Consider the following 16155-nt stretch of genomic DNA (forward strand, 5'->3'; position numbering starts at 1 on the left):
GAAAATGGGGATCGGGGAGCCCCGTTGATGTTGTGGGAGGGAAGAGAAGAGGGTTTGAGGTCAGTGGTGCGTGAAATGGGTTGGACGTGGCTAAGGGCCCTGTCAACCATGGTGGCAGAGAATTCTTAATTTAGGAAAAAAAGGGAGACATACCTGAGCTCCACCCCCCAACTCAGGTATGACAGAGGTGGAGAAAATGAGAGAATGGAATGAAGTCATGACAGGAAGAAGGGTGATGAGCATGTCTAGTCAAGGCAAATATGGGAATCACATTCCTGGTGAAGAGCTTATACTTGAAAACTCGACTTTTCTGCTCCTCGAATGTTGCCTGACTGGCTGGGCGTTTTCAGCACCACTCTTTTTGATTCTGATCTCCAGCATGAGCAGCCCTTACTTTCACTAAATATGGGAATCCCTTCACCCCCCCAAAGTTATCCAATCAAACACCCCTTTTTGTCCCACTGTGAACACTTTTTTTTAAAAACTAATAAACAAAAGTGTTGAAAGAAGATGAAAGAGATCCACCATTCCTTCAGTACAATATTGTTTTTTTTTATTCAGTCCCGCTTTGCTTCCAGCAGCACCTTTGAATTCCTGGAGACTCCGAGGTAATTCTGGAGGGTTGGTAACAATAGTGATGGAGAGGCTGGTACAGCTGTCATGAGAACTGCAAGAGAGTTCAGTAACAAACGAAAGTGCTGTCAGGCTGAAAGAATCGAGCAGAAGGGTTTCCTGTAAGTCATGAGATCTCTACCGCCCATCAGCCTTGTGTTATTTGTGACTTCAGAGGGTGACTTCATTGTAAACCACTGCAAGGAAAGGAACTACAAGAGGAAAAAGTAACTGGAACTATCTAGTAACTTGAGACCACTGTTTGCTAATCACATGTTTGTGGTCATCTGAAACAAATCGAAAGAATAAACAAGACAGCGGTAGGTAAATCAAAGCCAAAAGTAATGTGTCATCAGTTTCTATTTCACTGTTCATGCATTTGCAGGTTGGGTTTCTGCTTTTACTTACGAAAAGTGCTCTGCAGCAGATTTAGTTTGACCTTAACTGGGAGAAGTTACAGCAATTACCGAAAGATGGATGTCGGGTTTTTTTAAATTTAAAGTTAGTTGCTCAGTGTGACAATGATATTTGGGATGTGATGTTTACCACTGGGCAGTGCAGGGGAAGCAGGATGGCACCAACATGTTTATGTTGGAGAGGGATTCGTCTTCATCGAAGAGGCTTTCTTTTGCATGTGTTTCTTTCACAACTGCTGACGGAGCACTGGAAAATTTTCATAAAATCACGCGTGAGTTAAGCTGTTATTTTTATTATTTGTCTTGACACTTCCTTTGGCAGGGGATTAAAGAATATTTAATCATTTTGAAATTCCTTTCAGTAAATTTCTGCCCATTTGGAATGACACTGCTGATCCTTCTTGACAAAAAAAGGAGATTGAAGATAACAACTTGATATTTCAACATTACTGTTGCACCAATATGTCTTGGAGCATGTAACTTCTTGTCGATGGCAGTCATTGTAAATTGACTAGATTTTATAACTACAGGTTGCAGAAGCTAAGCTGCACATTAAAAGTAATTACGTAATACTTGTTTTTTTAGCTACTACGATAACCAAAACAGAATTTGTTCACAGTTGTGACCCCTCAAGTTTATCAAAAGTAACCAAATGTTTCCTTTTATATCTTTCATGTATTTTCTGCTTGTAGGGATGTTGTACAAAGAACAAAGAAAATTAAGCACAGGTACAGGCTGTTCAGCCCTCCAAGCCTGCGCTGATCCAGATCCTCTATCTAAACCTGTTGGCTATTTTCCAACAATCTGTATCCCTCTGCTCCATGCCCATTCATGTACTTGTCTCGATACACCTTGAAAGATGCTATTGTGCCCTGCACTATTATCTCCGCTAGCAATGCGTTCCAGGTACATACAGTCTTGGCGTAAAGAACATTCCACGCATACTTCCCTTAAACCTTTCCCCTCTCACCTTGAACTCGTGACCCCTAGTAATTGAGTCCCCCACTCTGGGGAAAAAGCTTCTTGCTATCCACCCTGTCTGTGCCTCTCATGATTTTGTGGACCTTGATCAGGTCCTCCCTCAACCTCTGTCTTTCTAATGAAAATAATCCTAATCTATTCAATCTCTCTTCATAGCTAGCACCCTCCATACCCGGCAACATCCTGGTGAATCTCCTCTGCACCCTCTCCAAAGCATCCATGTCCTTTCAGTAATGTGGCGACCAGAACTATACGCAGTATTCCAGATATGGCTAAACCAAAGCCCTATACAACTGTAACATGACCTGCCCACTCTTGTACTCGATACTCTGTCCGATGAAGGAAAACATGCCGTATGCCTTCTTCACCACATTATCAAACTGCATTGCCACCTTCAGGATACAATGCACCTGAATATCCAGATCTCTCTGTACATCAAATTACCCAGGGCTTTTGTTCCCTATGGGCGGCAAGGTGAGTCAGTGGTTAGCATTGCTGCCTCCCAGTGGCAGGGACCCAGGTTTGATTCCAGTCCCAGGCAACTGTCCGTGCAGAATTTGCACATTCTCCTTGTGTCTGCGTGGGTTTCCTCTGGGTGTTTCGGTTTCCTCCCACAGTCCAAAGATGTGCAGGTTAGGAATTGGCCATGCTAAATTGCTCACTGTGTTCAGGGGTGTGTAGGTTAAGTGCACTTGTCAGGGGTAAATGCAGGGTAAGGGGGAGTGGGTTTGGGTGGGTTACTCTTTGGATGGTCAGAGAGTCATAGAGATGTACAGCATGAGAACAGACCCTTCGGTCCAACCCGTCCATGCTGGCCAGATATCCCAAACAAATCTAGTCCCACCTGCTAGCACCTGGCCCATATCCCTCCAAACCCTTCCGATTCATATACTCATCCAAATGCCTCTTAACTGTTGCAATTGTACCAGCCTCCATCACTTCCTGTGGTGGCTCATTCCATACCCATACCACCCTCTATTTGAAAACGTTGCCCCATAAGTCTCTTTTATATCTTTCCCCTCTGACCTTAAACCTATGCCCTCTAGTTCTGGACTCCCCGACCCCAGTGAAAAGACTTTGTCGATTTACCCTATCCACGCCCCTCATAATTTTGTAAACCTCTATAAGGTCACCCCTCAGCCTCTGACGCTCCAGGGAAAACAGCCACAGTTTGTTCAGCTTCTCCCTGTAGCTCAGATCCTCCAACCCTGGCAACATCCTTGTAAATCTTTTCTGAACCCTTTCAAGTTTCACAACATCTTTCCAATAGGAAGGAGATCAGAATTGTGAGCAATATTCCAACAGTGGCCTAACCAATGTCCTGTACAGTCGCAACCTGACCTCCCAACTCCTGTACTCAGTACTCTGAAAGCATACCAAACACCTTCTTCACTATCCTATCTACCTACAACTCCACTTTCAAGGAGCTATGAACCTGCACTCCAAGGTCTCTTTGTTCAGCAACACTCCCTAGGACCTTACCATTACTGGTGTGGACTCATTGGGCCGAAGGGCCTATTTCCACACTGTAGGGATTCTGTTCTATGAAGTGTATTGTGTGTGGTCATGATGTTTGATATATTTCGCACTTTATCCAGAAGTGCAATCTTTATTAAAAATTAAACTGCGTTTTTGTAAGAAATTAAAGCACCATTTACTTATTATAAAACAAAATGTGAGCTGATGGGAGGAATGCAATGAGAATTCAGGTCAATAAGACTCAGTCATTCATTGGTATGTTGATTTAAGCATATCCCATGGCATTTTCATAATCTTGACAACTCTTGGTGCCTGCTTGCAACAACGAGCATTTATATAGCATTTTAGCACTGTAGATACTTTATTGGGGAGTTATCAAGAAAAGTTTTGCACCAAAAGTGGCTAAAGATGAGGTGAAGGTTTGGCAGATATTAAATTAACTGGGAGTAGTTACAGCACTTGCTGCAAGAGGGATGTCAGTTTTTAAATCAAGTTATTTATTGAGTCCATGATATTTGGGTTGCAATGTTAACAATTAGGCAGTACAGGATGGCATGAGTGTGTTTCTGTGCGAGAAAGATTAGACTTCATCCAAGAAGCTTTATTTTGCATGTGTGCATTTCTTTCAGAACTGTTGTCGGATCATTGGCAAATTTTCACAATCAAAATTAATTTCATAAACAAATGATTGAGTCTTGTTGACCTGAATTCTCATTGCATTCCTCGCATCAGCACACATATTAAGAAAATTTGCTTTCTTTTTCTTACAGCATTGTAATTTTAATTTGAATAGTTACCTGTTACTTGCCAGCAGTTTGCCAGATTTACCAAATTACTTTTGGTCACTTCCTGTAGTGGGATTTGAATTCTGAGTCCTCTAATTACTCGGCTACCTCTAAAGAGGTTTGACGAACCACTCAATTGGAAAAGGTTATTACCAGGGTAATACCAGGGTACGTTTTCAGGGTAACCAGAGAAAAGTAATGAAGACAGCTTTTTTTGATGCTGCCCAAGTCCCTAGAACAAATGAACTGAAATCAAATCCTTTTAAACTGAAGGGAAGACATGATTAGGCCCAATGAGTCAGATAGTTTATTGATACTCATGAAGAATGGGGGAAAGACCAAAATGAAATTTATTATTGCAGTGTCACCAATGTATCCATTAGTATATCCCAAAATGTACAGTAAGAATATAGAGTGGGTTGAGGCACTTGCTGTTGGAAAGAAGCCATATTAACATGAGAGGGAACTGATTATAAGTGGCTTTGCTGATGATGTGTGATGACGAGGGACTTGAAAAATCTCGTACAAAGTAGAAATACTTTGGACCTGTTGAGCTAATTGGCTTGCTTACAGGCTGTACATGCTATGCATTTTCAAACAGTTTCATTCTTTCATAGTTTTTGAATTGACAGTTCACTGTCTGGATGATAGTTGCTCTAATGAAACATAAATGAGAAATACTTGAGTGTTTTAAACAACTGCAGAATTTGTTGTGTACATTAAGAGTTGGTGGTGGTGTGTCACCACATAATAACAGAAGGGGATCCAGATGACATTGACTAGAGCGAGAGGAAGGTCCAATTTTCCCATCCATGCACTGGGGAGATAATATGGATCAAAAATTGTACATTGCCAGTCTGTGATCTTTCCAGCCATTAAAATTAATGGTCAGTAAATCGCAGTCTCTGATGCAGTACTCCCAACAGGGATCCTCGGCACAAGACAAGAGTACTAAACTAAAATAAACCTTAGCAACATATTCAGCAGTGCATCAGTAGCGTCAGAACTATTTTGCAGCAATGATAGAAATCAAACACAATTCTGAAAGATTTTAAAGCTCCACAGTATAATTTTATGGAGTGATGGGCAGATTTGTCTTCATCAACCGAGCATTTGAGCTTTTTATTCAGATCCATGAAGCTGAGGGAGACACGAACATCAGCAATAAGAGAGAATTTTCAATCTCTGGTTCATTGTTGTTTTGTCCGGAGTCAGAAATGAGTGGTAAGGTGATCTGACTGGTGGGCCTTGGAGCATGAAAAATGATGGGAAGCATGAGCTGAAACGATTGGCAAGGTTGTGGCTTTAAAGTGAAAATAAACTTGCGACGTGGTAAGAAATGGTGAGATTCTCCTCCCCGTATTCTGTCACTATATCTCATAGCCACGTACCACGGATAGAGTGCATTTGAGTATGATGGAAAGGATGCCTATGTGGAGTTTAAATACTGACACAGACCAGATGGGCTGAATGGCCTGTTTTGAAATTTTGGTTTCTATAATACCTCCATAAATGTATCACTTTGACCACATTTTTGGCCATCTGCCCTAACATCTCCACTATGGCATCTAAATTCATAATGCTTCTGTGAAGCACCTAGGGACATTTTACTTGTTAAAAGTTCTCATTGTAACCCCCTTCAGTTTGGAATATTGTGATCTCATATGCATTTTTTATTTTAGATTGCAGGTAATCGTGCCTAAGTTGCACCACTGCTGACTCGGCACCTTAATTGTTTCTGGTCATACCTGTTTGTACAGAGTCGTACGTGTGGCACAAAGTGGTCCCAGTATTAGTGTCATGCATGCTACAGAAACTGAGAACAATCTTGCCCTGCTACACCAGCTTATAGACCCCTGCCATAATGGCGCATGATGACAGTGGCTACAAGATATCAGCAGAACGAGCCTCCTTGACGTCATTTGAAGCAATTGAGGAAGCAGATGTAGTTCACTGGATAAATGGTATGACAGATACACTATTAAACAATGAAATGATTATTTGTCTGAATGGAAAAGAAACTAAGTTTTGTATTTCTATAACACAGGATGCCCTAAAATGATTAATGACCACATTATATCTAAAATGTAGTCACCTTTGTCATAGAAGAAGCATGACTACCAGTCAGGAGGCTCCCACAAATACCAATGTAATAATGAACAGGTTGTCCATTTCAGCAGTGTTGATGAAGGAGCAAATATTGGCTCAGGCACCAGGGAGAGCACTCTCGTCAAAGTAGTGCCATGAATCCTTTTCATACAATCCTGCCTGCAGCTGTACTGTCTTCAACACTTGTATGTTTAATATCCACTGTAAAGAGATCACTCCAGTAGTGTAACATTCTCTCAGTGCTGAGCTGGAAATGTCAGCTTATCCTTGTACTCAACTCTCAGGAGACGGTCTCCAACAGACAGGTCTCGATTTTCGTTCACAGGTCAAGAGCATAGAGATGGACTGTTTCCCAACTCCAGAAACATGACCTGTGTGAACCTAAACTGGAAAGTCGGATTTTTGTTATGAAGTGACAGGGTGATCACGCAATGAGAGCAGATACTACTGGCTGCGATTGCAGGCTGGGTGCAAGGGCTGCCCCATGCACTCAGTTTAATGAAAATAATGAAAGTAAAGCGTCTCTCCAGACCTCAACCCTCACACACCTTTTGGCCCACATGCACTTATCATATCCCCATCCATGCCACTTCAAACCCTCCATTCTGCCTTGTGTCCCTCTACCAACCTTCATGGCCCCTTCTAATCCCTATGCCCCGCTCCCCATTCCCTCTTGCCTTTTGATATGGACCTGTGCATATTATTCTCCATCTTCCCTATGCTAACTTAGTTCTAACCTCAGTTTCCATCCCCTACCCTTTACACTCTCTGCTCCATGCTCACTCACTCACTCACCGACTATCCACAATGGGCAAGCTTCAGAAGGCATGCTGACATGTCCAATGTGAAAACATTGAGTCGGCTCAACTAGTATTGATTGGAATTTAACAGGTTGAGCCAACCTTATTGGAATTTACAAGATTCTTAGAGAACTTGGCAGGGTAGATGTGAAGATGATTTTCCACTTGTGGGAAAGTCTAGGACCAGAGGGCATAATCTCAAGTTAAGTGGTCGCATATTCAAAGTGGACATGAGGAGGAACGTCTTCTCAGAAGGTAGTGGATCTGTGAAGTTCTTTCCAGCAAAAAGCCTTTGAGTTTGTCATTCAACATATTCAAGGCGGAAAGACACATTTTTAATCAGTAAGGGAATCTTAGTGTATTTGGAGAAAGCAGGAGAGTGAAGTTGAAAATTATCAGCTCGTTGAATGGCAGAACAGATTTGATGGGCCACATGGCCTACTTTTGCAGCTGATTTTTAAAAAATTAAATACGTTGAAATTCCCTCAACTAATCTCTTATCAAAACAAACATTTGTTTTCTAAGTTCTTTGGCAGCTTTAACAGTTTCACGGCTTCAACAATTCTTTGAAAGCTTCGACAATTCCAATGGGTCAATGTACTTTTAAGGCAAAGTCATGTATACTTTTAACAATCCCAAAGTGTATCTGACCCATCTCCCCTAATGGAATCTGACCCCTACTAAGCCTTCCAGCTTCCTACAACCTCACCCCAGAGTTCCCTGTGATCGAATCCACCAGGGTAATCCCAGTCCTTCAAAGGAAATTGGTTCCTTAATGTAGACCTGCTCTGAGCTGGTGATCTCTGCACACTTTGGGTTCCAAACAGTGGGATCACCAAACTAGGATTTAAAGAGGAACAGCTGACCATTTAAATGTCAAACTTTGGGTGCGTGCAGTCCTGGATGTCCCCAAACCCCCACACACGCAAAAGTCATAGTGTGAGGGACCCAAGTTTGACTCCACCCTCAGACAATTACCTGTGTGGAGTTTACACATTTTCCCCATGTCTGCTTGAGTTTCCTCCGAGTGCTCCAGTTTCCTCCCACAATCCAAAGATGTGCAGGTTAGATGAGTTGACCATGGGAAGTGCAGAGTTACAGGGATGGGGTAGACCATAAGACCATAAGACCTAGGAGCCATTCGGCCCATCAAGTCCACTCCGCCATTCAATCATGGCTGATGGGCATTTCAACTCCACTTACCCGCATTCTCCCCATAGCCCTTAATTCCTTATGACATCAAGAATTTATCAATCTCTGCCTTGAAGACATTTAGAGTCCCAGCCTCCACTGCACTCTGCGGCAATGAATTCCACAGGCCCAGGTAGGAAGTGTGTCTGGGTGGGATGCTGTTCGGACAGTTCGTGTGGACTCGATGGGCCGAATGGCCTGCTTCCACGCTATAGGGATTCTATGATTCTGTCATGGCTGAATTGATATTCCAAATGTTTCCCCTAGACCTGATAACTTTTCACCTCCTTGCTTAGCAAGAATCTATTCATCTCCGCCTCAAGAATATTTAAAGACTTTGCTTTCACCACTTTTATGAGTTACAAACAAGGGTAAGTAATGTGGTCCCAAAGCCTGTTCTGCCATTTAGTAAGATCATGGCTGATTTGATTGTAATCTCAGCTCCACATTACTCTGCCTTCCTCTGATCACCTTTCACCCCTCCCTTGTTTACCAAGAATCTGTCCGTCTTTGCAACAAAAGTATCCAAAGACTGCTTCCACTACCTTTAGAGGAAGACTTTCAATGTTTCACAACCCTCTGAGAAAAAGGATTTCTCCTGTGTAATCTCAACGTGGCTATTTCATAACTCCCACCTGGAAAGTTACATTCGCTGAAGAAATTATTTTTGTGTCTCAGATCCGAATGGACCGGGCATCCTTAGTCGAAATAATAGCACAAATGAATCAGAACTGTACAGCAGCCCTTCTGAGAGAACAGGTGAGTCCTGAAATGTATTTTGGAGTTTTGGGAGCAAGCTGATGGCACTCTTGAGGCTGTTTCACTTGGGGAACTGAGTAAAAACAACTGAGAGCTTGGAAAGTTAATTCTGCACGTAGCAATATAACATGAAGCAAGAGCTACAGGTTTTTCAGCTGATATCAGTGGGTGGCAAGAGAAGTGTATTTGAGCTTATGCACTCCTGAACGCATTGCGGCATTCAGGAATAGAGGGGTGATGGCCTCGTGATATTATCTCTAGACAACTAATCCAGGAAACCAAGAAATGTTCTGGCAATCTGGATTCAATTCCTGCCATGGTAAATGGTGGAACTTGATTTCAATAAAATTCTGGAAATAAGAGTCTTATGACAACCATACACCAACTGTCAATTGTCAGATAAATACTATCTACAGTGTAGTTTACTAATGACCTCGAGGGATGGAAGCTGCCATCTTTACTGGGTCTGGCCTATATATGATCCCATACCCACAGCAATGTGGTTCACTCTTTGTTCCTGTCTGGGGAATTATGGATGGGCAAAAAACACTGGTTAAGTTGGTGACACTTATATCCTATGAATGAATACAACTAACCATGGTAGCACGGTGGCTCAATGGTTAGCACTGCTGCCTCACAGCACCAGGGTCCCAGGTTCAATTCCAGCCTCGGGCGACTGTCTGTGTGGAGTTTGCATGTTCTCCCCATGTCTGCGTGGGTTTCCTCCCACAGTTCAAAGATGTGCACATTAGGTGAATTGGCCATGCTAAATTGCCCGTAGTGTTAGGTGCATTAGTCAGAGGGAAATGGGACTGGGTGGGTTACTCTTCAGAGGGTCTGTGTGGACTTGTTGGACTGAAGGGCCTGTTTCTACACTGTAGGTAATCTTTTAAAAAAAACCTGTTGGAAAAGTGTGAGTACAGAACAGATGGTCTTGGAACAAAGACTTTTTTCCCTGGATTTATTATTATCAAGGGATGGCTGCTTGGTCAGGATGCATGAGATTTGATAACCATCAAGAAATCAATGACATTGGACAGGAGGGAAAGGGGGGCCGTTGGAGAGAAGAAACTCAAGCAGTTTTGAAATACCAGAATACAACAACGGTGTTCTGCCTGTCGGGAAACTGAATAGAGTGTATTTTTTTCATTTAAAACCAATTGAAATTGATCAGGAGAATATCGCTGCACTGATCCCAAGATAGGCAAATTAACAGTGATTCTTGAGATTCTGAGAGTGTTTTAAGTGCTTAACCTTGAATCAATCCCTTAATGAAAACTGGACATTAGGTGCTTCCCACTAAAGTGACCACTAATTGGAATATAAGTTCTGCTTGTGCTTTTGTTATACACATCCCACCAACAGTTTACAGTAAAAGCATTAGAAGCAGCAGCAAGCCCAGCTCTTCTCTCTGGAGGTGTGTTATGCAACACTGAGAAAACAAATGGTACTTGCTATAACATGCTGTTAATGCAAGAAGTTTGTTTGAAAACTTTTCACCAGCAAACCATCGCTGCTTACAAAATTCCCTCCATCTACAGCACACACATTGCTTGCCTAATAACTCAAAGACTAAAATTTACATAATTTCCATTATAGAGTTGTATAATGGCCGTATCCTACTGGTTCTCACTTCCAGTGGCTTCTGGTGGTCTCAGGGGTTCGACCTGGAGTTATGTGAGGAAAATCTTGCCAGATTTGGAGTTCAGGTAACACAGGCTTCACATTAATTCGATAATATTCCTCTTAGCATCCCAAATTATTTTCTCATTTATGTTTGCTTTATCTTACTGCATATTGTTTTATCTGGGAGGGAGGACAGGATGTATTACTTTGCTATAGGTTCCATGATGTTCAGTGCCAGTAAAGTATGGTCAGTCACTGATTAACTAATGACAAGAATGATGGATAATCTAAATTCTTCTGTTTTATTAATTTCAAGGTTTGTTGGCATTGTCCATGATGAACATAAGCATTTTCGAACATATGTCTCTTTTACAGGTAACAATGAAGAAAATTAACAAAAATTAAAATGATTCCACAGTGTCCGCTTGCTGCAGACCACACATATGTCATTCCTCAGGGTTTATATGCAGGATTTTCTATCTAAGTGTTTACATAGGCAGTTTCAATGTTAAATGTTAACAAAAAGCATGATCAATGATTACAATAGCAAGTGCATAAATATGCAAAATGTTTTACAATATGCACGATAAGATATCAGCTAAAACAAGCAAAGTCCAAGACATTTTTGTTTATTGAAGTAATTATCTCCCAAAGAATGGAAGCCTTGTATTTGTATTTTTTTTTTCACAACTGGACGACATCTGTAAGCTATTGAAGCGCAGCAATGTTGAATATAGAGTCATGACAGCCAATTTGTGCACAGCAAGTTACCACAAGATTAATGGGATAATGTTTTTTACTTCATTAATTGAGGAATAACTGTGAGCCAGGATGTGAGCTGGTGATAACTTCCCTACTCTTCAAGAAAGTATTACTGTGCTAGCTTTTATATACATTTAAGACGGCTGTTGGGAACAGATTCAACATCATCTGATCTGCAGCCCTGCGACAATCTGAAGTGTCTGCCAGAATTTCTTCTGAGATCTCTGAAGTTGGCCTTTCCAAACAACGCAGATGCCTTTAGGATCAAGGGAGTGTCTTTTTAAATGGGAGTCCCAGTTAACTCGACAAACAGTTTGTGTTGCATTTGAAAATTTTTTAAAATTTTACATGTGAAACTCACAGCTGATTTATCAATCTCTGTTCGGATATAACTCTCCCAATAAGCAAATTCCCGAATTCCACCGTGAGTTTTTGTGTGGGGTGAAGTATTGAGCAGAGAAGCTTTGAGGTACCCCTCCAGACTTGTGACAAGATTGATGGAAGGTGAACAAGCAATTGAAAGGTTAACAGGATTAGGTGGAAATGTGAACTTAAGGTTACTATCAAATCAGTCCTGATCCTATTGAATGGCAGTGCAGGCTTGAGGGGCCGAATGGCCTACTCCTGTTACTGATTTGTATCTGTAAAAATGCTTTAGCTGAAAAGGATGCGCATATTTCAGAATGATGTACCCCAGAGAACCAAGAGATGGTCCATCATGAGTATATTCAAGACAAGGATGGATTTTTGGACACAAAGGGAAGCCTGTTTTGCAGGAACCTGATAGGAAAGTGTAATTGAGGTAGAAGATTAGCCATGCCTTGAATGGTCAAGCAGGCTCAAAGGACTAAATGGACTACAGCCTTTTCAATTTCATAGTACGCAGAGTGAGAGGATAAATAAATAAGCCAGAGCCATGAAGGATGTGATGGTTATTGCCCTTGATTGGGAAGAAGTGGTTGATGGACTGTTATTCCAACAACAATGTGAAGTGCGCAGCCACAGAAACATTACAGCACAGGAAAGCCAGCTGAATAAACTAGCTGCCCGTTCTCATTCAACTTTCCAGCATCTAGTCCATGCCTTGCATTTCCAGTTACAGAACCAGATTTCCTTTAAGTGAGTTGATGGTTCTTGCTTCAGGCTCCAAACTGGGCAGAGAATTCTCGACAACCACCACCCTCAGGATGCAGCCGTTCCCTCTGACTCTTCTGTTGGTCACTTTAAATCTATAACCCCAGAAATTGGCCTTTCCACTAAGAGAAACAGGACTTCCCCGGCCACCTTATTCAAACCCCACATTATACCTCAATTAACTAAACCTCCTCTTTGTAGGGAAAATAATTTGAGCTTCTCCAAGTTTTCCTTAAAGCTGCAATTTTAATAAGGAATGAGACGCTGCAAAATATGAAAGGAGGCTTCTAACGTTGGCTTGTTCCTCATTAAATGTTACTTTCTGAATTGGTGAGACATCTAGTTGATTCCAAATATAGCCTTGTTTCTGGTTGTTTATTCCACAGGAGAAATCACAGTTCATTCATCCATGTTGTGTTTTGCAACAGCATGACGTTTGGGTTCAGCTTGCAACATGTGAACTGTGATTATTTTTATCTTCCCTTTTTGCTTTTATCCATCTCCTTGAACTTAAACAGAATGATTCATGTAATGTAAAACGGCTTGACGCACTTCACCGAGGCATCACCAAATAAAATGTGGCAAAGGGACATGAGCTTGGGGAAGCACTTTTACGTTTGAAGTGTCTTAAAAGAGGAAAGGGAGGCAGGGAACTGGGGAGTTGCAGAGAAAGAATGCCAGGTCTTGGGGCTCAGGCAGCTGATGGCACAGCCACCACCAGTGGAACAATTTTAAAATGTGCATGCACAAGGAAGAGGAAGTGGAGGGCCACAGATCTCGAGTAGTTTCTGATCTGCCTGGAGTCGGGGAGTCCAGAACCAGAGGGCATAGGTTTAGGGTGAGAGGGAAAAATAAAAGACACTTAAGGGGCCACTTTTTCACACAGAGGGTGGTACGTGTATGGAATGAGCTGCCAGAGGAAGTGGTGGAGGCTGGTACAATTGCAACATTTAAGAGGCATTTGGATGGGTATATGAATAAGAAGGGTTTGGAGGGATATGGGCAGGGTGCTGGCAGGTGGGACTAGATTGGGTTGGGATATCTGGTCGGCATGGACGAGTTGGACCGAAGGGTCTGTTTCCATGCTGTACATCACTATGACTCTATCTGCAGCAAGAAGGCTGCGAACTGGGCAATTTGACATTAAAAAAATTAAACAAAGTGCATAAATAAGATGAGCTTTCAGTTCTGGGGGCCAAGGTAGGTCGATGAGCATGTTAGAGTGAATTAGGAAATTCTGGCGTCTAGGTAGAACATTGAAGATTAAACCATTATATTTTTTCTGTCTCTCTCTCTCTGTCTCTCTCCCTGTCTGTCTGTCTCTCTCTCTCTCTCTCTCTGTCCCTGTCTCTGTCTCTCTCTCTCTGTCCCTGTCTCTGTCTCTCTCTCTCTCTCTCTCTCTCTCTCTCTCTGTCCCTGTCTCTCCCTCTCTCTCTCTCCCTCTCTCCCACTCTCTCCCTGTCCCTCTCTCTCTCTCTCTCCCTGTCTCTCTCTCTCTCCCTGTCTCTCTCTCTCTCTCTCTCCCTCCCTGTCTCTCTCTCTCTCTCCCCCTGTCTCTCTCTCTCTCTCTCCCTGTCTCTCTCTCCCTGTCTCTCTCTCTCTCCCTGTCTCTCTCCCTGTCTCTCTCTCTCTCTCTCTCTCCCTGTCTCTCTCTCTGTCTCTCTCTCTCTCTCTCTCTCTCTCTCTCTCCCTGTGACTCTCTCTCTGTGACTCTCTCTCTCTCTCTCCCCCTGTCTCTCTCTCTCTCTCACTCTCTCTCCCCCTGTCTCTCTCCCTCTCTTTCTCTCTCTCTCTCTCTCTCCCTGTCTCTCTCTCTCTCTCTCCCTGGCATAACTTCCTGCTGCACAGGTGCCACCAGAAGATTATGAGCTGCCCATTCGAGCATCCCTAATGAGCACAGAAGTAAGACGATATATGTATTTTAGTTCCACTGGCTTCATGATGCTGCTTGCACCAGTAAGTGATCCTGCATTTCCTGTTGACTTCCAACCCCTTTGAAATGTGAGAGATCTAAGTAATAGGTGAAATGCTTTGTATGGATTTCTATGCATTTCTTTTTATCTATGACTTGATTATAATTGGGAATGTAAGGTGAGCAGGGTTCCTATTTCCAGTTTCCATTACCAATCTACTTTTCCTGGGATAGCAATGATTTGTGCACTGTATCTCTGAGGTCTGTTAAGTTTTTTTTGTGAGTGACTGTCACTTCTGAACCAGGAGTGTCGCCTTGGTTCCACTGGCAGGTCATGTGCTGTGTATGTAACCAGTAGGAGTCAGTGTGTCGTGAAGAGGTGGTAGTCTAGTTGTATCATCACTAGACTTGTAATCCAGAGATCCAGGTATTGTTCTGGGGACCCAGTAACAAATCGTAGCAGACATTGGGAATTTGAATTCAATAAAAATCTGGAATTAAGACTCTAATAATGATCATGAAACCATTGCCAGTTGTTGTAAAAATGCATGCGGTTCACTTCATCCTTTAGGGAAGGAAACTGCCATCCTTACCTAATCTGGCCTACACGTGGCTCAAGACACACAGCAATATGGTTGATTCTTACCCCACCTCTGGGCAATAAATGCTGGTTGAGCTAGCACCATCTAAATTGCCATGTCTGGTGACACCAAGACTAACAAAATGTTCCAGTTGAGATCAGGAATGGAAGGTTCCAGACCTGTAACCCTAGACGTTGCCAAGAGACACAAGGGTCAAAGGGTCTTATCAGCACTGACTTGCAAGGAACCAAACTTAGAAAGGGAGTATCTGTTTATACAGCAAAAGTGGGTGCTGATTGGTTAGAGCATGGTTGGCATTGAGATACAGCGAGGACTGCTAAATGAATTAGCTGGAAAAAACTCATACCAGGCTAGGAGATTCCAATTGGTCAGGCAGTGAATAGGCTGGGACTTTTTTCATTCTAGCTTAGGAGTGACCTTTACAGAGGTTTATAAAGTCGTGAGGGACATGGATAAGTTGATTAGCAAAGGGCTTTTCCCTGGGGTGGGTAAGTTCAAATCCAGTGGGTATATTTTTAAGGCAAGAGGAAAAAGATTTAAAAGGGACCTGAGGGACAACTTTTTCTCACACAGGATGGTTCATGTATGGAATGAACTTCCAGAGGAAGTGGTAGATGCAGGTACAATTGCAATATTTAAAAGACGTTGGAATAGAAAAGGTTTAGGTATGGCTCAAACACAGGCAAGTGGGACTAGTTTAGTGTGGGAAACTTGGTCAGCATGGACAAGTTGGTCCGAAGGATCTGTTTTCTTACTGCATGACTCTATAATTCTATTCTTCTCATCCTCCCCAATAGGTAATGATAGATGGTGGGAATTTGGTTTCTCAGACAGTGACTGCTTTCCAGTAAATAGCCCATTCTCCACAGGTGATTCTGGATGGTCGTTATCAGCGAGTCATGAAGGAACTGCTGCAGTCAAGCTAAATCCTGCTCATTTTTTTCTTTTTTTTATGTCTACTTGGACACCTCACTGAAGTAGTTGCAG

At 42.4% G+C, this 16155-nt stretch overlaps 1 protein-coding gene across 1 annotated transcript in view; it reads left to right on the top strand.

Annotated features, from left to right (window-relative positions):
- Positions 1–16155, top strand: part of tmem268 (transmembrane protein 268) — a 37184-nt gene that overhangs the window by 9074 nt on the left and 11955 nt on the right. Inside the window, exons 2-5 of the mRNA XM_072549967.1 lie at positions 5956–6237; positions 9052–9132; positions 10732–10841; positions 14503–14610. Coding sequence (XP_072406068.1) covers positions 6138–6237; positions 9052–9132; positions 10732–10841; positions 14503–14610 — 399 coding nt within the window. The 5' untranslated portion in view covers positions 5956–6137. The remainder of the gene's footprint in view (positions 1–5955; positions 6238–9051; positions 9133–10731; positions 10842–14502; positions 14611–16155) is intronic.

Source organism: Chiloscyllium punctatum, chromosome 30 (genome assembly GCF_047496795.1).
Source record: "Chiloscyllium punctatum isolate Juve2018m chromosome 30, sChiPun1.3, whole genome shotgun sequence".
NCBI classification, from domain to species: domain Eukaryota; kingdom Metazoa; phylum Chordata; class Chondrichthyes; order Orectolobiformes; family Hemiscylliidae; genus Chiloscyllium; species Chiloscyllium punctatum.